Consider the following 25,575-nt stretch of genomic DNA (forward strand, 5'->3'; position numbering starts at 1 on the left):
TGTGATGGTAGGTCCGGAGGAAACGGATGAGTGAAACTTTGAGCAAAACAAAAGCAGATCATTTGAACCTACACTAAACCTACCTTTACACATAACAGCGTCCTTGTTCTGCTGGGTATTACGATATTCTGTAACTGTTATTCCCAAGCAGTCTGAAGAATAAATTTAATAAATATGATTCGTGAAGTTGTGCTAACGTGATTTAACAAAATGGCAAAACGGTGGGAACAGAACTACTGACGAGCGAAAGTCGAAGTTAGCGTAATTCGGAGCAAGATAAAAAGCATAACTACAGCTGTAACATACCGTTGCTGGTTGAAGGAAACAAATTGCTGCATTGATGCTGTACTGAGAAAAAGACTGAAATCGTTAGACACAAAGCCACACGCTGAGCATTGATACGCTGCTCCGCCCACCATTATTGCTGTTTCAAGTGTCCACGTGAGCTCACGCTCGGTAGGGAGACTAAACCCGACATCTCTTGCGAATGGAACACAAAATTTTCGGTAATTCCGGAAATTCGATCAAAGACGTTGCAATCAAAACGTATTCCTAAGTTTTCGAAAACTTTTCCCGGAATTTTTGGTCGAATGGAAAGCGTCCCGAGATTTTAGGAGTTCCGGTTTCACAGCGCATGCGTGCCTTGGTTTAAAACATGGCAATTTCGTTTCCAGAGCCCACGTGTCTTTTGGTCAGTGCGCTGGTATTTAAGCGCGGCGTGTTCAAAATTTAGCTCCACCAGGAGGGAGAGGTGAACACGTCGGGGCACGGCGGAAAAACCGCTGCTCATGCGCAGTAGATTTCGGTTCGTCTTCCCGCCTTTCCATTTTCAAAATGGCGGACGACGAATCAAAAACGAACACGTCATTGTCATGGCTTTTGGCAAGATCTTGCCCGCTCAAGGCAGTTACAAACAAGTCGGCTACTTTGAGCAATGATCCGTGCTGCTGTTTTGACTGTGATAGAGAGGATCGGAACGGTGTTGTCAGTTTTCTCAGGCGATAAAGACAGCTCTTCCGAAACGAAACTTTCAGCATTTCCAAATTCACCCGAGGTACCGATTTTCCTTTTCTTAAGGTCGTGTCAAGTTCTTTAAGGTTTTGAACCGCAATTTCTTGTAGCTTGTTTAATTTTACGGAACATATACAATAAGACTTTTTTTTCGTGCTGATGAAAATTTTTAAATGCTATTTGTTCATGAACTTTTGTATCGTTGCCTGAAGAAAGAAAAGTGGAGGACGAGTTCGTAAGTAGTACACACTAATGCCTAATGTTGTTGTGTTTTTCGCTCGTGTGCTATTCATTCGTGCTTTGTTTTGCCGTTTCAGTGGATTGCCCTGTACTGCCATGAGCTGAAAACTTGTAGTAAGCTTACAGAGGTTTAGTATGGCATTGTAGAAAGTTGTATTGTATATGTAATACAGCTTGAAGGATAAAATAAATTGCTCTTTGTTTATGTTAGCCTGTGTTTGATATTATGGCTTATGCTACTTCGCACTTACTACGATTCTTGTTCCTTGGCTACGCAGCTTTCCTCGCAGCTGCGGGCTTCGTTATTGCAAACATTTCTCCATTGTGTTAACGAAAAAAGCAATCCGCCAAAAGGGGTTCTTGTTCCACTTTACACTGGGGGAACATTCGTTCATGTGAAGGCTTGTAGTTACATCGAAATTCAGTAAGTGTAAAACGCAGACTGTGCACTGGAGACTGCAGAGTAAGGGGGAAATACATACTGCAGACATTATTATAACTGAATCGTGTTTTATCGAGAGCTAACCTTAAACAGGCTAACTGGAGAAAATATTCAGGCTAACCCTGGGGCGGATACAGAGCAGGGGTTTCGAGATACGAGCTGCCAAAAGGCGGTCCCCTGTAGGGGGACCAGTGGCTTTCATGCTGGAAATTTTTGAAATTGTGGTCCTTGAATTGGAAATAGGATTTCTGTTATTCTGAGGCCAAGTTAGCATGTTACGTTTTATTTCTTTTTTTTTTTTCAATCTAGGGGGTTCGACCGAACCAGCCAAAGCCCCCTAGATCCTTCCCAGCTAACCCGAGTGATATTCAGTCTAACCCTAGAACTATTTATGCTTAACTCTCACTTCTTTTAGCTTGAATAAGGTTGGTCTGTTTACTGGTAACACACAGTAACACTTAAAAAAGTCTTCAGTCTGCATTTTAACACCTGACCTGCAGTCCAAAGTCTGCGTCTTACACCGACCACATTGGAAAGCATGCCTTTTTGCAAAAAGCACCATTGTGAGAAAACACATGAAAACTGCACCATCCCTCCTCCCCCAATAGTAAGTTTAAGTCTTGTTCCAAGGTAATACCATATGCCATCTCTCCTAGATACTTTTAAGGAGAAGGTTCAGTAGCCTACACTGCAGCAAAATTCTACTGTTTCATATAATTGTGTTCCAGATAAATTCTATACCCTTGCAGACCCTGCCACCAAATTTTGTTTACTCTCTCCCCCAACTTCCAACCATCTTAAGGGGTCACCACCTTGTTGTAGAGGGATGGTTTTTGTATCTAAGACCCTATGAGCTATGTCAGCTGGAGTCTTGTACTTCTGGTAGGTTGAAGGATAGGGACCAGACAAATTGTGATCACCTGGCTTTCTAGGTTGGGTGTTGGGCTGAGGGCTGAGGGCTGATAACCCACTACTGTAGAAAATAAGGCTATAGCAGATACAGAAGATATTCAAATCTCTATCAACATCAGTGAAGCAGCAAGGCTCATATCATAACACATGCATTTGGAGCAAACCCCTTCCTCTGAACACCCCACTGAAAATGCCAGTTCACGTTCATACTTTCCTTTTCAAAGTTTTAAGTTTCAAATTCTTCTGCCCCCCCACAACTCAGAATTTCCATTGACCTCCCTTGAGGTGGATATGGTTATCTTCTGGCACCGCAATTCACTTTTTGGTAAATTAATCAGATCAGGCAAATGATGTCTCAGCAAAATGTTAATCTGATTAAAATGCAACTTAGAGATTTGCAATTCCAAAATAAAAACTACTGTTAAGTTAACCTCTCCCATTCCCAAACAAAGAGACCAAACAAGCGTGACTAGAATTGTTTCATTAAAAACACCGCCCAAATATAGAAAACTAAACTGAAATAAAAATTAACAACTGCATCGCAAAATGGAGGCTGGGTGCCTGTGATATCCAGGAGCTTCCACTATTGGCAGCCAGCTCCTAGATGGAGACTGCTCCCATGGCTGGCAAATCCTGGCAAGCCAGCCATGAGCCCCCACGCAGAAGGGAGAGCAGGCACCTGTCACACTGTGTGAACAGTGGAAAAGAGGGAGGGAAATGGGGGGGAGGGAGGAAGCCTTGAAGATGAGGTCCCATGAACTGCCACGCAAATAACACGCTAGCGCCTGTAACGCTAAACACACTTCAGTCAAAGAGCACATGGGATCTGGCGCATGCCCATGTATGAAACGCCGCTGACTCCAGACAACACTGGCGCTCTTTGTTGTTAACTCCGTTAAATTGCATTTAACTGCATTAAAATCCAACACAAACACACAAGCAATGAGCATCATTAAAAAAACTGGATCATTGGATAATGCAATTTGAGAGTTTTCATTGTTTTAGCCACCAGGGGTTGAGCCATTATACCATGCTCTACAAATATGGAAAGCGTATGCATGATTTTTTGAGCATTTTTATTGTTAAGTCTAGTTTTCTATATTTTAGGGGCCTTTTTAATAAAACAATTATTCCACTCGTGCCTGTTGGATATGAGAAGATTAAAGCCAACTCAGCGCTATGTGCGTTGTTGGCTATCTATTATCTCATATCCAACACGCTCTTGTGGAATAATTGATAATTATTCACTCCCTAACGAGTGAATGATGCGTGATCCAAACAACAACAAAATGGCTGGCGAAAACTTATGTTCCGCCAGTGTTTCTCAAACGGAAATCCTATACTGTATATACTGTACCAGAAAATACAAAAAAGTCTTCAAAGTTTTGAATTTTCAATTTTCATTTCAAGTGAAAATGAAAACTTTGATTGAGCAATGAAATTGTTCTGCAAACAGACTTTTCATTTAGATTGCTGATTTGAACTGTGTTAAAAGACCATTTTGTGAGATTGTGATCAACGAGGATTTTATCGCAGGTTAACTAGACTTGCCATGTTAGAAGATTCTGTCAAGAATTGTGCACATCTTCATACCGCTTGCATGTTTTCAACGCATGAATTGAGAGGTCAATTAAATTATCTTTTAATGGTTTCCTTTTCATCTGTTGTTGAAATCACTTTGTACATATACTAAAAACTTGTCAATCTCAGTGAATAACAGCCACTATTCACCTCGATTGCAAAGAATAATTGTTAAATATCGCATAAACTTCCAGACCAAACTATTATGATCTGCAAATTTTTAAGAAGTCAAATCCCAACCAAGTTGTTTACCAAACTATAATTTTTCTGTCTTCAAACATTTTTCTTTATTAATTACTGGGGAATCCTGCATGTTCCATGCATTTGGTTCCTTAATTATCCCTTTTATTATTCCTTAATCTTTTTATGAAAGGGGACATATCATTTAGTATCCTCTCCAAGGAAGATGGCATTCATTTCATCCATGAAAGAAACTTCTTCAAGTTGATGTACATGGCCGCGTCACAGTGTCTCCAGCCAGAGAATCAAGTAATTGAAAGAGAGGAGGAGAGTGTGAAAATCTGAGGTCTAACTGTGTAAAAAAAGAGGAAAAAATGTAAAATTAAATTAAGCTATACTTCGGCTTCATCCTTTGAATACTTATTACATTGCAAGAAGAAATGTCATTAACTTAGTATCTGCACTGTTCATACATTATACAACACTGCATAGAGCATTAAAGACTATGGAACTCCTTTCAACCTATATTGTGAATACCTCAGTCATTTTGCTAGCTTTGTAACTGGGAAGTTTAAATCATGTAGTACAACATAATCATGAAGTACAACAAAAGGAGTGTTACTTCTTGAGGTTTCACTCAATAAAAAATAAATAAATAAAAACATTTCATTAACCTCATCATCATCAGACTAATTAAACCCAAAAAAGTCTGCCTTCAGGTCAAAAATTAATTCTACAAGATAACTTTTAAAAACTCTTTCAAAACCACGCAATTAGTCCATTCAATAACAACAAAACAAAAAAACTTAGTGTACATCTGTCATATCAGATTCTTGCACCGCTGCAAGAACTTTTAAATTATAGACAACACAAGCCAGAGGATATTTCCAAACGTAGAAAGAAATGTGTCACCTTGAATAGCATGCTGATATCCAGACTGAACATAAGTTGGCTACGCTTTTAAAACATTAATTGCATGTAAGATTTATATCCTTAAATCTACAAAATTAAGCTCATTTACAGCACAGTGTCAACGGTTTTCGTCATTTATTTATATGAACATGGCAGACAAAAAACCTAACGGGTCTCTTCCCAGAGGCAAGTCAAGATATGACGGGTAATTCAAATGATAGCGAACAAAATCTTCAACTTTTAAAATGTAAACTCATCGAGCCAAAACACTAAGGTTGGTAACGCTACCTGACAAATAGGGGCGTCTGACATATAGGGGCGCTATATCAAAATACCAAAAGTTTATCATTACCTCTGCATGGTTAATGTGTCACACTACCAATATATGGTTTGTGTTAAAATGACAGCTTTTGACTTCTAGTCAGTAGCGACTATTAGAGGAAGGAAAAGACTAATAATAAATCGGTTCGCTGAGCTTAGGTTCGAAGAATGGAGGTGTCAAGAAATCTAGATTCACTAGATCCACAAATTTTCTAAGTTTTAGTATGAATAATGCGGAGCATTTTTCAGGATTTCGTGATTATTAAGAGATCTATAAATGGCTGAAGTCTACTACATGTCCCTATATGTCAGACGCCTCTATTTGTCAGATGCCCCTATTTGTCAGATGCCCCTATATGTCAGACGTCCCTATATGTCAGCTGCCCCTATATGTCAGACGCCCCTATTTGTCAGATGCCCCTATATGTCAGATGCACCTATTTGTAAGACGCCCCTATTGGTCAGATGCCCCTATATGTCAGACGGCCCTATTTGTCAGATGCCCCTATATGTCAGATGCCCCTATTTGTCAGATGCCCCTATTTGTCATATGCCCTTATATGTCGGAGTATACAAGAGAAATGCCAAAACATTAATATATGCTGTTTGCCGTAAATGGGAATTATTAACGCCTCGAATCTTACCTCTCTAAATACGTGTACGTAGACAAAACTTGAGAGCCAGGCATAAGAGATGCTAAATTTATATCTGTTTACAATTCAAACAGAGTATTTTGATGGCAGTGGAGCATGACATGGAGCTACGATTGCGTTTGTAGAAAAATATATAACTATCTCAAGTTTTTTAGCCTTTTTAGAAGTTGGAGCATTAGGAAATGTGCTTAAATCCAAATGCTCGTTTGCTCAATACAGATAATCGATCGCCTAGATAGCCAAAGTAAGTTCCAGATGTTTAAAATATTTCCGGCCGTCATATTTAGTTGACCACGAAGGTAATCCAACACAACGTTTCCGTACTGTGGGCTCCGTAAAGTTCTGTGAAAAATTTATACGAATGTCTTAAGCTTGGGAAAACGCAAAGACCTAACCGTACGAAAAATAATGATCTTCTTTACCTATTTCTTGACTTTATCCACTAGTACTGCATGGTGTTGTATTTGTTTTCTTATTGCGTGACATTGAAAACGATCTATTGTATTTTTCCCGTGATAGATACGATGTAGATTCCTTCGCAACAACGGCTGCGAAAGAGACTACGCGATAGATTGATCAGTTTTGAAAACATGAAGCATTCATGAATTTGCCAAAACACGTGGCTTAAGTTGTTTGTAACAATTCTGTGACAATTTCAGGAACAGATCGCCTCATTCAAATTAAAGTTTACTGAACTTGAGTCGCAATACATGTAGGAGGAGACTTCGGCCATTTATGACTCTCTTAAGAATTATGAAATCCTGAAAAATATTCCGAATTTAGAAAGTTTAGGACTTAACAAATACTGACAAAGAAAGCATTCGTTATAGTGGATCTAGATGGATCTTTCTTCTGTGGATCTAGGTGGATCTTTCTCAACACCTCCATTCTTTGAACCTCAACTCAGCGAACCAATTCATTATTAGTCTTTTCCTTCCCCTAGAAGTCAAAAGCTGTCGTTTTAACACTTTTTTATAAGTCCAAAGCTGTCATTTTAACACAAACCATATATTGGTAGTGTGACACATTAACCATGCAGAGGTAATGATAAACTTTTGGTATTTTGATATAGCGCCCCTATATGTCAGACGCCCCTATATGTCAGACGCCCCTATATGTCAGACGCCCCTATATGTCAGACGCCCCTATATGTCAGACGCCCCTATATGTCAGACGCCCCTATTTGTCAGGTAACGTTACCAACCCCGTTCAGCCAAAAAGTTTCCGAAGCCACACACGAACTAGAAAATGTTGCCACTAGCAAAAATCAACCATTTACGGAAGGAAAGGAAAAAAAACTTGGCTTACCTTTCAATATAGCTTTCCATTATGCTGTGTTCATTGTGTTAAGTCATATGTACACCAATATCTGCAGCAGAAGAGTATTGTAAATAAACGTGCCTCCGCTCGGCACAAAATGAACACGACACCAACGCACAAAAGAAATCACAACACAAAGAATAACACTCAAAGAAAGCGACAAAACCAGGCTAACATTTGCAACATACTTACTTTTGCTTAATCCGCATACTCTGTGATAAGTAGAGGTTCTAACTGGGTAAAAATCCACAATATTTCTTGCTGTTCGATGCTCCCGCTTGCAAAATGTTCAGACATTTTCGAAACTTGTTTGCAGCCGCAAATTGTCAGCGGCGAGCGCTTGAGCATGCTCCAAGACAACGGATTTTTCAGCCAATCAGCGGTTTTTTCGCCGTGCCCCGAACACGTCAGATTTGGCTGACCCTATGATCATGGCCATTATGACGTCATGGCGAAAGAAGTGCGCAAATGCACAAAATTTTCGAAAATGGCGTCGTCGCCTCTCGCTGATACAACTTTTTGAGGCAGATTTCTCCAATCATTCCAGCTTCAAATGGTATTGTATTTGGATCTCAAGGAGTGATTATCATTTTTCTTTCTTTAGAGGTAAGTAGATTTTAATTATAACCGAAAAATCTTGCAGAAAGTGTATTTAAAGTGTTACAGTCATCGCTCTCCGTTGGAAATATGTGGGGCAAAATTTTGACTGTTCGCCCTGTAAAATTGCCCTTTTTACGTGATCGGTAACGTAAAGAAACGTGTAACTTGGTCACAGAATAGCTTATATGTATAGGAAAACATTGTATCTGAAGATGATTTTGAAGAATTAGCAGTAAAAATGATCAGTCCATTTGAGTATGAAATATCTGCGATCTCGTGCTCGGAGTGTTCTTTCACAAAACTGAAACCTTTTCACATATTCTGCAATGGGCCTAGCAAACAGAAATATTATCCACAATGAAGGAAATGAGAACTTTCACAAACAAGAACTTAAGCTTAATTATTTAAATAAGACAAAGCCTGCCTACTGCACAACGGTGGTTTAAATGCAGACAGAGGATAACATGTAGACTGCAGACTTCTTAAGAATATTGTATTCCCATTTCCTTTATATAGAGCTTGTGCTCCGTTTAGCCTGAAATATACAGCACAGGTTAGCTGGTGTATGGTTAGCTCGATCTCTTTATAAATGAAAATGGGAATATGATATTCCTAAAAAGCCTGCAGTCTACATTTTACCCATGGTTTGCAGTCTAGTATTGTAAGACTTTTCTCTTCTTCGTAGGCCACTTTCATGCTGCTTTGACCACAGGCTGGTAGTTCGGAGTATATTCAATTTCTCATAGGGAGCCTCTGCGGAGGAGAGAGTACAAGGCCCCATTTATATGGTCTCGGGTACTGAAGACAACCCTATCAGACCCTCCTGAGGCAACTTTATCAAGTGTTTAATATATGACATGAAGTGGTCCTTCCAGGATTACTTAAGCCTTTTTTCATACTCCAGTGCTCAGTTATCCTTCTTCCTTTGGCTTCCTTTCAGTCATTTGATCACTGTGGGGTTTTGTGAGTTAATTTTTATTTCTTCATACCATGAGTTGCCCCAGGTAGGCCAGTCACAATATTTTGACGAAAAAAGGTTATCATGCCTACCAGCATTACCTTGGTTATGCTGCTAAGGGTGGCTTGTGTTTCACTTTCTCAACAAAACGGTGAAAGTTAGCTCGTTTAGGGTCACTGGGGCGAGGGCTTTCTTGGTTACCTAATATCAAATAAGGGGCCTCACTGTCGGCTGCAATTATGTATGCTTACATAGCAAAACTTGAGTACCAAACTCGGTCACCTTGAGTTCCTGTTGCTGAATCTTATTATGTTTACAAAATTGGCACTGTTGATCAACAATTAAGGTATTTGAAGTCTGATTTATTTTAATTCCTAAACAATATTGTAACTTTTCTTTAAGTAAGGATCCAAAAATGCTTTATGCAGAGTGATTGTTGTAGTTTGTTTGACATGCTTCAGAAAATTTTCTTTTTCTTTTTTGTGCAGGTGAGGGTGCTGAAAAAAATTCTTTATGTGAAAATCTGAAGACCTCAGTTCAATACATTGGTACTGGAAATGAGCTATTTAATGTTTTATAAATTGTGATATTAGCTCCATGTACATTACCGCATTGTATCTGCTTGGACGGGACTTAAAAGGTGGATGGGGGTTGGATCATTTAATTGTGAGAATTGCATTTTTTAATGGTAAATACATACTCGAGTTCTTGGTGCTGGATCTCATTAGGAAAGTTGTCTTTTAGTTTACATTTTCTGTTGAAAAGGGTTAGGGGCGATATGAAAACCAAAGAGGGAAGGGAGGTCATATAAACATTAACTGCAATTTTTGACTGGTGAATATTATGAGGAGTCTTATTATTTTGATCTTTTTAAACCTTAAGTTACCATCCTCCACTACCTTTGCAAGACCATTCAAGCAGGTCCCATTTCTGGCAATACATGCAACCACCGTGGAAAGCTATCTACTTATTGTCAATGTACTGTCAATTAAACATTTAAAACCCAATCCTGTGTGTTATTTGCTGGAAATGTACACTTATCATTCTCTTGAAACCAAAAATAAACTCATCAATGCAAAAAGCAACAAGGAACCTGGGATGGAAGGAGCTGGGGAGAAATCAGGCTTGACATTCATGTTTACAAGTACAGCCTCTCTGTGACACTCGTCTCGAGAACATTTCTTTGTAGTTCAGTTTAAGCTTAGTGTAAAATAATTGTTAGAGCTCTCTTTGTTCACATAAGATTTATGATGAAAATTAAAAGCATAAAGTATAAAGAAAAGAATTGATTATCATTTCAAACTTAGAGGTAGTAAAGCTATTACAGTTTGTCAAGACAGATACTATTAGAAACCAAGGGGTTTGGTTATAATAAGAGATCACCTGATATTGATCTTTCTAGCTTTGTCATAACCTTCTACTGAACTCTTTGTTTTGGCAAAAAGTCATTTTGGCTTAACAAGTTTCTTCTTGTTAAGTTAACTCTTATTGCTAATGACTTCGTTAAGTTAACTCTTATTGCTAATGACTTAGCATAGGAAGTATCCCTGTTCAGATATCCTTTCCTCTTTAATTCACTTGCTGCTTGGAACCAGATTCTGTATTTTTTAGGTCTTTCTATATGACATCCTACGCAGTTGTCTTTTACAGTCTATACAGTCTATGCTGAGAAATGAAAAATTAATAGAACCCAAAGCACCAGTTTAGGATACCTCTCTTGTCAGAAGTTCGGAAGAAGAAACAGCTTTGCACTGCATGCGGACGCCCGAGGAAACAGATCATGCTCCGATCTCATATTTGACGAACATTTTGACATGAAATGAAGCACCTTTCTGGCAAGAGGTCTGGTCTGTGTTATTCCGAATATCATCCGTTTCATCTAAGTCTCCTGTAGAGTGATTTTATATCGTATTACCATCTGAAATATCCACACGTCTGCTCGGAACTGGTTGGCCTCGCAGAAGAAAATGTTATCTTTGACGGTTTTGTGGATAATTTAGCGCAGAAAAATAATTCCTTGTTACATTATTTACTTTCCAACCCAGCATATGACTTGATAGTTCAAATGCCTTTGGAAGGGAGCATTTTCTCATATTTCGAGGGTTTCGAGTATCGATCAGCGGGTCCTCCACGCTATCGTCTACAAAATAATGGGTTTAAACCCACTGATCATTTTTATGCACATGTTAAATGATTCGTTTTCATCACTATTCGAACGTTGTAAACCATATCAAGATCGTGTTTTTGTGTTCGTGTTGTTCATTGGGTTCTCGAGATATCGCCCAAGAAACGGGTGCAAAGCTCCACTTTTCAATCGCGTTTTTAATTGAGCGATCTCGAAATTTTGCATGTTTTTGTGCCTTTTGACTTCTAGTTTTTGAACACCAAAGTATTTTTGCACACAACATTAACAGGTTATCTTATTCTTGTGGTCTGTTGATCGCTTTCTTTCAAATTCTTTGAGCAATTATCGGATGAAAAACTTGTCTGGTGTCATTCTTTAGCGGCCATTGAAACTTTACGGGCCGGCTCACGAGTGACGTCATAATGGCCAAGATCATCGGGCGCGCAATCGCATGGCAACGCAAGCGAAGTTGACCTCTCCCTCCTGAGCTCCACTTAGCTGGCGAGCGTCATGGCGCGAATGGTACTGTGGCTGGTATCGCTACTCACATCTTGCAAGGCCTCGGACGTTACTAGTATGAAATTTCAAGTTTTCGAAGAACTACAAGCTGGAACTTTTGTAGGAGACATTTCAGCGAGTTCCTCAGTCAAAGCAATGGCCACGAATGACGACATCAAGGGAGAGCTTCAATACAAGTTCAAATCCCTGCAAAAGTATTTCCGCATCAACGAAAGCACTGGTATTATACGGACTACCGCGAAGATAGACCGTGAGAACGTGTCCCTTGGACTTGTTGGTGACGCATTTGAAATCTGGTTCGAAGCCTCGAAAGGAGATATCACAGATGCTATACCGACAGAGATCAAGATTCTAGACATAAATGACAACAGTCCCATTTTTAAGGAGGATATTGAGAATATTTCTGTTAAAGAATCTGTTCCACTAGGTATAGAGTTGTCAATAACGCTGGCGGAAGATTCGGACATTGGTAACAATTCTGTTCAAAGTTACGAGATTGTTGACAGGAACGACGGTGGGGTGTTTGACTTAAAAGTATCGCGCCTTACTTCGGAAATATTTCAAGTCAAACTTGTCGTGTCGAAAAGGCTGGACCGCGAAATAAACGACAGCTACTATTTGGTGATTGAGGCGAGAGATGGGGGTAGCCCACCAAGGGTTGGACGCAAAGGTTTGAGTATCACAGTTCTAGATGCGAACGATCACTCTCCCAAATTCAGCAAAGATCGCTATGTCGGCGAGGTAAGAGAGAATTCTCGTGTAGGAACGTTTGTGCTTAATGTTACTGCGACAGATAAAGACATTGGTACAAACGGTGAAGTGGTCTACTCTCTCCAAGTTCCGCCTCAATATAAAGATCTTTTCACGCTGGACGCGCGAACGGGCGAACTTCGTACAAACGCTGCGTTAGATTATGAGCTCTCGAAGGATTACTGGCTAAAGGTGACGGCGAGAGACAAAGGACCGGACCCCATTCCGTCATATGCTGTGGTTGATGTGAAGGTTAGTGTCCATTGTTTACATAGAGTTTGATTCTCTTTGTAGGTGCACTCGTAAATGAAGCTAAACGCTCGAAAATGACGTTTTGCTGGGTGACGATCGAGCTAATAATTATATAATCGCGGAGAAACTTATGGCCTTTTTTAATTTATTGTAAGTCATTATGGTAGTTTAAAGAACATTGCGTCCTCCTTTCATCGCCATTGTTCATTTAGTTTGACTTTTCAGGTTTGGTAAGTTTATGTTGAAATTTACACTAAGATTTGCATGTTGTTTAAACACCAGTTGATAGATAGGCGAAAAGACTGTTGAAAGAAAAGCGAGAGAGGTTGCTTGATGATCTTTCCATACCGTATTTATACGGGCGTGAGAAGCTATAGATTTTTGTTGGCTTTCTGTAACACCGTATCTTCTTTCGTTTGGAAGTGATTGGTTTCCAAATGCTTCGATTCAGGAAAATAATTAGTGCTGTTTTTCAACGAGAGAGATAACATCAGTCTCTGATGAACCCTTATCGTGAAAGTCTTTATTAATCCCTGCTGTGAATTCAATGATGTTGGCTTATTAGACACAATATACGGTTTTGTGCCCTCGGAGCCATGCCCTGTCTTTACGATTAGGGACTAATTCCTTGAAAGATAGCACATCTCTTTCAAAATGAAAGGTTAAAGATGTCTGCAATCGCGCTATCTCTTTGTGTTAAAATTCTGACTTTCTCTTTTTGTTTGGGTTCGTGGTTAGTATCTTGGTTGCTTTCTGTTTGCCAAGTTTTCAATTTGACAGGCGGCGCTCTATCATTTCTTCCTATCATTTTGCGTTTGACACTATTGTTTCCATGGCTTTTCCACTGCGTTCTAATCCTGTGTTGTGTTTTTAGCGTGTTAAAAACTTCGGGAATCGGACCAGTTTCTCCTTTTAACAGATTTTTTCAGCAAGCTTGTTAGCGCAGTTTTTAGATGGTATCAGAGAAGGCAGCTGCCCTGTTATCTCTCTCGTTTTGATTACAGTTTACGTGTGGGATCCTCTTTAAAAGATTTTTTCAACAAGCTTGTTAGCGCAGTTTTTAGATAGTATCAGAGAAGGCAGCTGCCCTGTTATCTCTCTCGTTTTGATTACAATTTACGTGCGGGATCCTCTTTGCATTCCTGCTAGGATTTTCTGTGTGTTATAAGCGCGGCGATTGAACCGAAATCGAAACATCCTCGCTAAACGTGCTAACAGGAATTAATAAGCCATGTATTTCAAATTTCCTGGTTGTAATTAAAAAATCTGCGTACTCTACGTATGTGAGTAATGTTTCTTCGTTCGGCAAGGTATGCCTTCTGTTCACTGATATCTCTGAAATGTTAACAAGCCAAAAATGCTTGTTTACATTCGGTAAAAAAGAATGAAGTAATTTTCAAGGACTCCAGCGTTGTTTTCGGCAGACACTCAATGATGAAGTACATGTACTGTGCTTTTGACTCCATGGTAGCTTTTAACGTCAAATCATTTTTGCCCTTGTGGGGCATCTCTATTGTCTGGAATCCTCCACGGTGAAACAAAAACATTCCAGTTCCATTCAAGTAAAAGTGCAGTATTTGACGATATACACTCTATATATTGGAATCAACTGGCCCCAAGTGCTGTGTTTCTTTTCACCTCTTAGATACAAAACCCTGGTTTCTTGTTTGCGTAGTAGATTTTCCTCGCAAGTCGATATTGGCCTCGCATTTTTATTCTAGTTTGTGAAAATTTATTGTTTTGAGAATCTTACTTTTATAAGTCAAAACGCCTTGTCATTCCTAAGAGAAAGAAAAATTCCAGAAAATCGTTCAGTTTGGTAGAGAACTTTCTCCTGAATCGGGGTGGGCAAACATCAAAGATGAAGCAGGCGTGTTTATATTTCTAATGGTTGTATGTATACAACTGTGAGGCAAGAATATGTAATCAACTTTTCTCGGACTGTCAAAAGTTTTTCTCGATGATCAAAGGTACAAAACCCAACATAAAACCGGAGGTTACATCATGAGGCCGATCCATGCCCTTATTTTTTGGCGGTGGCATATTTTGACGATTCCAAAGCAACCGTTGAAACCATCTTTCAGGGCGCAACCTAACAGGCCTAAAGTTTACGATTTATAAAAGGCGTCGCTCAATATATTGCCAACCAGAACCACGAGACGAACCGCCTCGCGATGTATAAAATATATATGCCCACTGTTATTTTCGGTGTCGACTTCGATAGGTGATCAAGCTATTTTAAGGTTAGCAAACAACTGCTGTTACTGCTTTTGTTCAGTTGCAAAGTTCGAGTCGAGAACGGCGGAAATCTTGAAAGATGGATTGAAAGAGAAAGAACGCTATTTCAAGAGCTACAATAAAAATTATGTTTGGAACATAGAAAAGATGTCTACGTGTTTCTTTTTGCATATATGGTTAGAGGTTGCAGTAAAACCCATTTCCGTTTCATTATTTTGCATTTTCTTTTCTTTTCCTTGTTTTTGAATATTTTTGTTCGGTGACAAAAATATCTGAAGCGTGACTTGGCTAAACAGTGAAATAAATAAAACTAGTTCTAAATTCGTAGAGTGTAAAAATGTTTCGGAACTTTTACAAAATGGTCTGTACATACATGTTACAAATCCCACAAGCCTTTAAAACGTCTTTAGTTATTCAAAAATGACAATGTGTTGAGGGAACCCGCAATGACATTAACCATTATCAGGTGATAAATGGCCAAAGGAAATTTTGTTTCAACAATGCCAATGTCGACGCATTTATTTTAACCGCAAGCAACATTCTGGGAATTCAACCCGAAAAAATTTGTTTAGAAATTGTTTGAGGCGTGTTCAGAACAAGTTTGTCACTAAAAACAACAGCTTGCCGCAAGTTTGCAAATTGATACGTGACCACGACCGAGGTGGATCCATTATTCAACGGAATTGCGCGTGGATTAATTAGGAATATGAAAAACAAAAGTGAAATAAAAGCCGTCTCGACAATTTCAAATTGTCAAAATTTGGGTAGTGAGCTTTTTCCCTAAAAAAGAGAATAGAAGAAAACATGTGCATCAACTGGAAATCTGTTAAATGACCTCTTCATGATAATTAATCAGTTTACGTTCGTCTATCAACGAGGGTACCGAGCGTGACGCTCATCCTTCGCGCGGGAAACCGTTCTTGTCGTTAATCTGTTCTTCAAATTGCGTTTGTTCCGCTGGGAGGATTTCAGTGTTGTGTCTGGCGTAAGAAATATTCTTGAAATTCCGGATAAGTCCAATGTGGATTAATTGGTTAAAGGTTAAAGTTTCTATTTCATGAGAGGGCTTGAGAAAATTATATGCACTCAGCTTGATTTGACTATTAAACTGAGTTATAAACATCAAGGAAGTCAGGTCACGATTTGTCATCCGGTGCCATTAAGTTAAGCGCAGAAAACACTCAAAACACGTACAAATATCCCAGGATATTTCTTATCCTGACGACAGATTTAACAATGCGCTGTAGTGCTCTTATTCCGTTTGACCGCACGAAAACACGTGACACAGATAAAGGCTGGATTTTGGGAAAGAGAAACGTAGACAAATACAGCCACATAACCTATTGCTGAAGTGTCTACCAACATTAATGTATTGTATTTTTTTTTTCTGTGTTCAGCAAAACTATCTTCAAGTCAAGGTTGTCTAAAATAAAAGCTATCTAAGGTGGAAAAACAAAAACGAAGTAAAAAGAAACCAAAAAGGAAAAAAAAAGATGCGCTTGAGGAAGACTGAGACGCATTACGAAAGATAAACGTTAAAAATTTGGGCTGTGCATTTGATGAAGCATGGGACGTAGCGATTTTTTCCAGGTCGATTTTGCTGCTCCAGTAAACTGCTAATTTTTGCTCGCCTTTGAAAATAGCATATAAACTTGCGTGCGTAGTTTGGTTATCATTCGTAGCCTGTATAGCGGTTTCCCGAAAACGTGAGTTCTGCTGGGGATTTCCTGATTTGTTTTAAACGGCTGATATAAGGGTAAAAAACCTGCTATGATTTAACCGCTTTTAGCAGTTTACCAGGGGCTCAATCGAGTCTGACTTCACGAAACCTGAAAAAAAAAAAAAAAAAAAAAGCGGCCTTCATGGAAATCGTAGGTTACTTCGGTTTGTACTCACTCTCGTCTAGAAAATTCACCCAACGTGTATTACTAAAAATCCGTCGAACTTGATGTGGCCAGTGGACTGGGAAAACAGGCGACAGGAAGGTGAAAAGAAAATTACGGAAAGAAAAGAAAAACATTTCAGCTTCAAGCCAATATCTGCACTGTCTATCGATATTTAATATGTTCGCTCTGTGAACCAAACCCAGAACACTACCCTAAAGTGTAGACAGACTATAAATAGTGCGAAACCTCGAAGAGCAATTGCGTAAATTCAGAGGGAAGGTGTTCTATTCGTACGATTAGGCCAAATGAAATGTAGAAGCAAATATTAGCGATGATTGTAGTCTATCTGGAGAACGATTTTTAAAGTAGTTCAAAAACGGAGCACGCGGAAAAACCAGTGGTAATGGTTTGAGGAATACGTGGGAGGAGAGGGGGCAGGCATGCATAGAACGTGTTCTGTGACTGTAAGGGGATGGGGACGGGACAATAATAGGGAGCTTAAGCAAGCCACGACGACGACGGCAACGAGAACGTCACCAAACAAAAGGTTGAATGAACAAAACAATAGCTGTGCACGTGCGTTACAAATCTTTATACATTTCTTTGCCGTCCTCTGGACTACTGCAAAACAACAACGTGAAATGACTAAGTTCTGCGCAGTCTGGGGAAAGCGAAATACGACGAATAATTTTTGGTACCTTGGAACTGAACGCTGTCATTGCATATTTAGCCTGAGCACATTTTTAAACCCATTGGCGTACGGAACAGATCCATATCCATATCTTCGACGTCGCCGTGGTCGTTGGTTAAGCTCCCTAATTTCACCTCCAACCTCTGGACATCGCGCTACTTTCGTTTCGCGCGCTTTTTCTCGCCCTCGAACAAACTTGTACTTTTACGCGCGCCTCCTGTCAGTAGGTTTGTCACGAATTCCAGTTCAAATATTGGAAATTTCTTCCTGCAACCCATTGATCCGATTCCTTTTCTTTAGTTAGTAAGGTTTGAAGAGAAGCCGAGGGAACGTTTATCAGTAGATACCTGGTGACTGCTTCAATGCGTTGGTTAAGCAACTCATTATTTCTGTTTGGGTCGTTACGCAGTCATTCCTTCTGTTGACACGAATTTTAGGATATCTATTTGATATTTGTTCAACTGGCATTGTTTTCATTTGATATTTACTCAAGCGACATTTATTCATAGTTGATTAACTCAGTGAGTATTCCATTCGTCCAGGAATTTCCCCTGCTATCGATAGAATTGATTATGACGGGAAATATTCCCTGATATTCTTTCAGTACTTCGGTTTGCTTGTAGGAGAGGATTTTCCTATTTCTTTTATTGTGGGTTCGTTCTTGGGGAATAAAATATATCAATAGTATTTACTGAGCCTTGGCAGTGTGTAAACAGTTGTTAGGGGATCGTTTTAGGGACTTATCGTGAAAATCATCAAAGGGTTAATAAACCACCAAGAAAAGAAATATGTTCTTTTAAGAAAAGTTCAGAGCTCCGTTCTATGTTAATTGAACCGACAATCAAAGGTTAAACGAAAAGGAAACGTCGGAAAAGATGCTAATAGCTTTGAAGGAATATCGTTTGTGGTTAATTTACTTTTAGATAATTGACAATATTCACTCTGTATACTCTTGTCTAGAATATGAGAGTTTTGTGTGTTTATCGTAGCTGACTGTGTTTCAACAGCTTTTCTTTGTGCGTTTCCGTCTGTTTTGGCGTACAAAAGATTTTACAGCACCAGAACCATGTTAGAACTTTTCATATGAATGTTCTGGAATTTGAATTATTTTAAGTTTAGTTAAACTGTAATGTCTTCAGACGACCTACGCTTAACTGCAATCTTATAGCTAAACTCTGAGAAACGATTTAGTCACCTTTTATGCGTAACAAAGATATCTGATTTCGTTAGTTTTAGTAAATTCGGTTTCTCTGCATGTCATAAATATGAGTGCAACTTATGCCGACTTCACTTGTAACTTGTGACAACTTCACTGGTTAAAAACTTGTAACATCTTGAAGCCTTTGGGAAGACTTAGAAAATCTCTGTAAGCCTGACAAGGATATCCAATAAAGTCTACGCTGTTGTGAAACAAAATCTACTCCGTGACACTTCCAACAGATATTACCGGGGATGGATTCAATGGCGACCCAAAAAGGGGCTATAAAATGATGATCCTGGGAAGAAGTCTTGACCTTTTTGTGCAGGTATTAAAAGAACAGATCTTTTCAAATTGCTTTCAGGTTCTTGATGAGAATGACAACAAGCCAGAAATCACCGTGAATTTGCTCCCAAACACGTTCCACAAGCAGGATAAGATTCCCGAGGAAACCATTGTCAATACTCCCTCCCTCAATACGCCCTCCGGTCTCCCAGGGAACATTCCAGCTACAACGAAAGCGGACAATAATGTGGTGGAAACGGGAAAGGGGAATGGAGGTTACTTTTCGGACACAAAGATGATCATAGGGGTTGGAGCGTGCGCCGGCTTCTTGTTGTTGAGTGTTTGCCTGATAGCAGTTTTCTGCTTGAAGTTCAGGCGTGAAAATAACAAAGAAGAAGACAAACGCGGTAGCTATCATAAGCCAGACATAAGTCGGGAAGATGCGCTGAAGGCGTCCGAGAAAATGTTCCACCAAGCGATTTCTAACCCGCGCCAAGAGACCATGATCTAAGAGAACACATCCTCCATACATGGGCCTCTTGCAATGATAATCTTTTTCAATCTAATTTTAGCGCTTGGTCAAACTGCGAGGCTATTTTAGGAAAGAGACCCGACTGGCCAATTTAATCCACCGTAGGAAAAAGATGGCGGATGTACATTTTACCACAAGGCCTTGCGAACCTAACACAGCATAAAAGGCCCAAAGAAAACCAAATTTTTACAATATGTGTTCCTGTACTAAGGACATTAAGTAGCCTAGGTTTGGAAATTGTATAACGTTTCTGTGCGTTTTTATGAACGTTGTTAAGGTTTTCGTGCGCTAAGAACTATGGGTAAATGTACCAGTCGCCATTTTTTTTTCCTACGGAGGATTGATGTAATAACACTGAAGGTTTAATTTAAACAGTTAATCAAATATGCAAAAACTTGCACCTGGATCCTTGGAGCGTAGTTCATAAAGATATAGGGAGAAAAATTCTAACTGTCTGGCACTTTAAAAGAGCTTTCCAAAGATATCTTATTCGCTTTAGGCCGTTCAGTACTTTTTGAGAAACGACTTTAGAGTGGGTTAGAATGGAATTTTTGTCAGCAAATATAGCGCCTACTGTGAATTTAGCTGTCTTGGGCTTTGAAATAACTTTCGAAAGAGATACTTTTCGCACCAATCCGTTCGGTACTTTCCGAGTCTTGGCGCTTTGTGTTAATCATTCATACAGGAGAATGACATGACTTCTATTAATTTTTTAACTTTGGAGAAGCATGTATAATTTTCCTGCCCTGTGAGCGCTTGAAAATATTTCCAATGCTAACAGTGTGGTATACATGTAGTTCAAAACAAACTTTTTTTTTTTTCTCTTAACCCGCCAGATTTTCAATTTCGTATTTACTTTGTCGCGACCCGATGACACTTGGCCATTGCCTGCGCGATCATGGGACCGAGACTAAAAATAACTTTGACTGCGTGATGCGAAGCTTAAAATAGATTGAAAAAGATTATCATAGGGCACGGGGATGTGTTCTCTCACCTCATTTTTTCTTGGTAGTGAAGATGAACTAGATAGCGGGCGTGGCGGGAGTTCCCAAGGGTCCAGCCCGTATTGCGCTCACAGCCCCCCTTCCAAAAGGAGAGAGGACGATTGGCGACCCCCAAATCACGTGAAATATCCAGCTCCTCAGTACCGGGCTCGCAGCCCTGGTATGCCACCTCCCCCTCCCCCGTGCGAAGACGTACAGAGGCGAAAAGCGTTCGTGACATTTTCTGGAGTCACGCATTCCACCACAGACTTATAATAACTACAGAATGAGATTACCGGCAGATAGACTGAACTGTGTTCATGCAGAGTAAATCATTCAGTTAAATGGAGGCTTCATGGAAGCGCTTTGCTATTCGAGAGCACAAATCATCGTTTTCTCTTTTTCTTAATTCATATTACAAAGAGTATCGTAATACTGTTCTTTGGAGACAAGGAAGAGAACAGAATAATTCGTCCTGGGTAATCTCTACCTTGTCAACTCCAAGACTTTCTTTTCGCGTTCTTTCCAGGAAGACATTTTCGACCCCAACCACAAAAACCATCACCTTCCTTTGCATGTAACTTGTAGACTCCATTTAACAACGCCAAGTTAAATTACTTATCATTGTGTGTGAGGCTAACCTCTGACTAAATGTTCTTCATAAATTTACCACACAAGAACGTTGATTATGGTTCCTAAGTCTCCCCTATCCCTCTCCCCCACTGGACGGTGGTGTGCTTTCGCTCAAAGTTGTACATATACGTTTTTGTTCAAGTTTAGCTTAATTCAACAAGAGAAGTACGAAGTTGTCTGGCTTCACTATTTACATTTTTTACAAGAATAGAATATTTACTCTATAGTAAGAGCGGGCTGATTGTAGAAGCATATAGAGAAATGACATTTTCAGAAATTTAGTAATTTAAAATTTAAAGTTGTAATGAAATTATTTATCCTGCATATGATTGTAATCAAATTCTGCTGATTGTAGGGAATGGAGGGGTTATAGTCGTTATGAGACGCTAATTTTATACACAATGATACCGAATGAACACCAAGAGTTGATTTTTTAGGATAGGTATTTTGAATTGATTTTTTTTATATTCAGAACGTAAATTGAGTAACCGAAGTAAAAGTCACAAGATGTTTGTTGAAAACGGTTATCGTTTAATTGTTGCGAGGGATCTGGGCGCAGTATCCCATATATGGGGTGTGGATAGGTTCAGTCTGCCGTAGCCTGTGAACAAGCTTCCCGCGAGGATGGAAACTAAAGAATTCGAAGAGCGAAGCGGTCGTAGCCTGCAGAACAGGCGGATTAGCGGGTTCTAACGCGATGCACGTGCGCGCGCGCGAAGCGCGAGGCTAAGCGATCGGGGCCGGGCGTTCGCTGAATTCTTTTTTTCGTGCTCGCCGGGAGTCCGTTCGCAGGCTAAGTCTGCCGCAAACAACATGAGAAATGCTCGCACAAACTCTTCCATCCTTATTAAACTCGGTTTCACATAAAACCTTGGCAATAAGCCTCATTCTCGTACCCGGAGCCTTCATTTCCCTTAACTAGCGGTCGGGATGCGAGCTACCGTCCGAAAATATCGACAGTACGTACTACTGAATTGCGCATGTCAAGCTTGTCAAAAGCGTGGCCTCGTGGAGGCCCTCGGTGTTTTACCCCCGTCAGTTCCATTGTTTTTAAGGAACAATCAAAAACGATCCTGTAACTGAACTTGCCAGGCTGGCTTGTTTCGTCAAGTTTGCACAGGAAGGAGTAAACAAATAAAAATATTCAGAAAAGAGACTAGAAACTGTAATAGGAAATCAAATTGTTGAGATTTCAAGAAATCAGTTCAAGGGTGTACAGAAAAGTTTGGATTCTTTACACCCGACCGGCTTGTCACGCAATCTTGGTTACCAGGTTGTTCAAACGTTGGATTATGCAATCCGTCAGCTAAATCACTATTCGGTGCACGGCATAGTATGTATTTTATCCACTGGATAGCAGGTTTATTCCTTTTCTACCAAATAGTGTTGGCCATGCCAGTTTGAACCACCGGGCGTACAGATCGAAGTGACTGTCATCTTGCTGAGGAAAATATGAGATATAGATGGCAATGAGGGGGTGCATTAACGGTGTGAGACCACGTTACGATGGTGCTGAAAATGTCACGATATGCCAAGAATACTTTTCACACACTGGGCTTGGGATAATACCACGTTCAACTGAACTAGCTAGTAGCGTAGACCAAAAGATGGAAATTCAGTTTGGTTTATTTCCTCGCTGAGCAGTTACTACATTGTCTTGGCTACCATTACCTCACTATACATGGGAATTGAACAAATATCGCATCACAAAATTAGAAACAGTATGTACAAGAAAATCTACCATTGGAAGATACGTTACAATTTTGTCAAGTTTCTCCAAGTGTTCCTGTTCCAAGATCGAGTCTGGCTTTCTTTCTTATTTTAGCCATTAGTTGATTATGCTCTAAATTTCTATATCGCTGTTAGGAAATGCATTCTGTTGGAGAAGAACCTGAAGAAGCTGTGTACAAAACATTTCCTTTCTGATTAGTGTCGCAGTTTTTCACGGGCGTTCCTTTGAGAAGCCCCACCGACAGTCGATAATCAGATGTTCGTACATGACGCACTTATTGAACTGTTGAGCTGCTTTCCCAACCAGGTTGCGGTGCGATCACAGGATTAGCCGCTTGAGGTTCGCTCGCTGGCGCATCTGCTAAAGGTTGCTGCTGTTCATCTGCTGGCGGTGGTGGAAAAAAAAAATACTCTGTTTGCTTGGTGGTAGTTTATGGTTTTGAAGTTCCGGCCCCTGATTTTCATTTTGGAAGGCGTTCATTAAGGAAGCATCGCTAAGACCAGTGTCCATACCAAGTTGATTTCCTGCTAAACCGGGTAATAAACCGGCTTCATTGCCAAGTTCGTCGTTTTGAAATGCACCCATAGGTGGCATTCCCGGTGGTATGTTCGGAGGCATGGCCGGTGACATGGGCGCCATTGGTGGCTGCATGAAAGTCGCCTGCGGTGCCTTTGGCTGTGGTTAGTATGTCAGCGGTTGCTGGGCCATTGGGGACCCATAGACTCCTTTGGCCGGGTTCGCTGGTGCTGCTGGAGACGCTGCTGCGAAAAAAATACAGTCCAACCAGCGGTTTGCTTGCTAAGCATCGCTTACACTCTGTTTCTTTTGTCCAATTTCCATACATTAAGGACTGGAACCATTTTTTTTTTTGACCAATGGACAAATATAGACGAACAGACGATGAAAGGTAGTTGTACTAAGAAAGGACATCAGTTGCGTTTTCTCTCGGCTGACACCAGTTCACCGTAGCTTGGGTTGGGCTTAGCCTGTTCTAGGCTCTGGGTTTGTGAGGGCGAACGAAAAGGGAACGAGGCGAGTGTAAGAACGAGCGGAATCTAGGAAAGAAAGTGACCCCTTCACGCCCCAATTCCCTCGCCTTTTCAGTTTCCACTCGTGCCTCGCACTGACTTCCCACTTCTTACCGAACGAATAGAACAGGTTAGGTTGAGCTCGGTAAAGGCAACGGAAGTTGCTGTCACGTCTTACTAGCCCTCCCGCGAAGCCATACGTGCAATTCTATTTTAGAGACAATAGCTTTTAATTCTCCAAATCTGATTTTCCTTACCTGGAGGTGCGGCCGCTGTAGCAGAAGCAGGATCACATAGAAACAAAGAGAGAAACGTTTAAAAAATGTTGATAAGTGAAGATAGATAAAAATTTTTTAGCTCGTTAGTTAGATAGGAAAACAAATGCAATGTTCCTTACCACCAGGTCAGAGCGCGGAACACTTAGCACACCTCACGTTCTACCTAACCAAACTTCCTGTTCTGCGCGCTAATCGTGTCAAGAATGTTCTTTATGGCAGTACATAAAGACATATGGTAAATGTGAAGCCCGCAGTAGGCTGTCGACTTTCCTGATTCTCGCACTTTCTGGAACGCTTGTCTATATGAACCTGGTACATGCCCTTGCCCACCCTGAGTCTCTTCGGAGGGGATAGAGCGCATGCCCGGTGTCAGAGAGTTCCTGGGTTCGAATCCAGTTGGGGAATCAATTTTTTTTCCTGGTCATTCACACGCTCGTGTGTAAATGAGCATTATCTTTCTATTAAGTTGTTGGTAGAAAATTGCCCATTTTGTCTCTCACTAACCCCATCCTCCTCAACGCAGTTCGTTTTCTCCACACAGCACACTGTAGATCGGAAAGAGGCGACAACAAGATAGGTCAGTTTGTCAAACGTACCTGATGGATCCTTAATACATGTTGGTCTGTTGACGGCGATGGCGTCTTTGCATTTGGGCATCACGCATGGAACGTACTGAACCTTGCATGTTTGACCGACAGGACAGTTGAATTTCTGATAAAACACCAAAAATGAAGAAAACAAGATCAGTGTTATTTTCTCTTCCCCATTTCAAGAAAATAGTTTTTGCGAGAGCGAACCGGAAATTACTTACCCATGAAGTTATAAGTCACACGCGAGGATTGATTGACATATTGGCATTTAGAGTTCCAGTGCAAATAAGAGTTCCCGGATTTTGCGCAAGAGCGCTTGCGCCATGGAAAATTTGTTGTGTAGTTGTTTTGTTGTGGTTTTCTAGGGGAAATGTTGTCAATTGGAACTCGGGAGTTTTGGTTGTCAACCGCCAACTGAAATACAGGAACGTATGGAGAAACAATCAGACAGCCTTTTAAAGGGACGGAATGCATCAGGTATACCAGATAACGAGATACAGGTCGTTGTAAATTTACAGCATGTCAATCAATACCGTAAATCCTCGAATTAGCGCCCGGGACGCTTATTTCAAATTTAGGAGAAGATGGGGGCGCTTATTTAATGTTTCCCAAATGGTGGCCTGACATGATCATTTTTTTAATACACAATCTGCGCGTAAACAAAAACATAAGCTGTTTATCGACATAAAAAGCTGATCCTAAAGTTTAAATCGTGGCACTGTTAG

General features: G+C 40.2%; 1 protein-coding gene, 1 long non-coding RNA gene and 1 pseudogene across 2 annotated transcripts; 1 reads left to right on the plus strand and 2 right to left on the minus strand.

Annotated features, from left to right (window-relative positions):
* The first annotated feature begins 607 nt into the window (after nt 1-607).
* Nucleotides 608-19,697, plus strand: LOC145491781 (protocadherin-18-like). Its single transcript, XM_081471042.1, has 3 exons — nt 608-751; nt 11,762-12,776; nt 19,154-19,697. Exons 2-3 carry the CDS (start codon nt 11,766-11,768, stop codon nt 19,583-19,585), a joined length of 1,443 nt encoding a protein of 480 aa, XP_081327168.1. The 5' UTR covers nt 608-751; nt 11,762-11,765; the 3' UTR covers nt 19,586-19,697.
* LOC145492584 (uncharacterized) lies at nt 3,700-7,948 on the minus strand. The gene is made up of 3 exons (XR_014050036.1): nt 7,765-7,948; nt 7,561-7,621; nt 3,700-4,718 (listed from the first exon to the last, which is right to left on the minus strand). It is a non-coding gene; the product is annotated as an uncharacterized LOC145492584 (long non-coding RNA).
* A 3,322-nt stretch (nt 19,698-23,019) lies between the features above and the next one.
* LOC145493570 (uncharacterized) lies at nt 23,020-25,028 on the minus strand (annotated as a pseudogene).
* Between the last annotated feature and the right edge of the window lie 547 nt (nt 25,029-25,575).

Source organism: Orbicella franksi, chromosome 7, assembly GCF_964199315.1.
Source record: "Orbicella franksi chromosome 7, jaOrbFran1.1, whole genome shotgun sequence".
NCBI classification, from domain to species: Eukaryota; Metazoa; Cnidaria; class Anthozoa; order Scleractinia; family Merulinidae; genus Orbicella; species Orbicella franksi.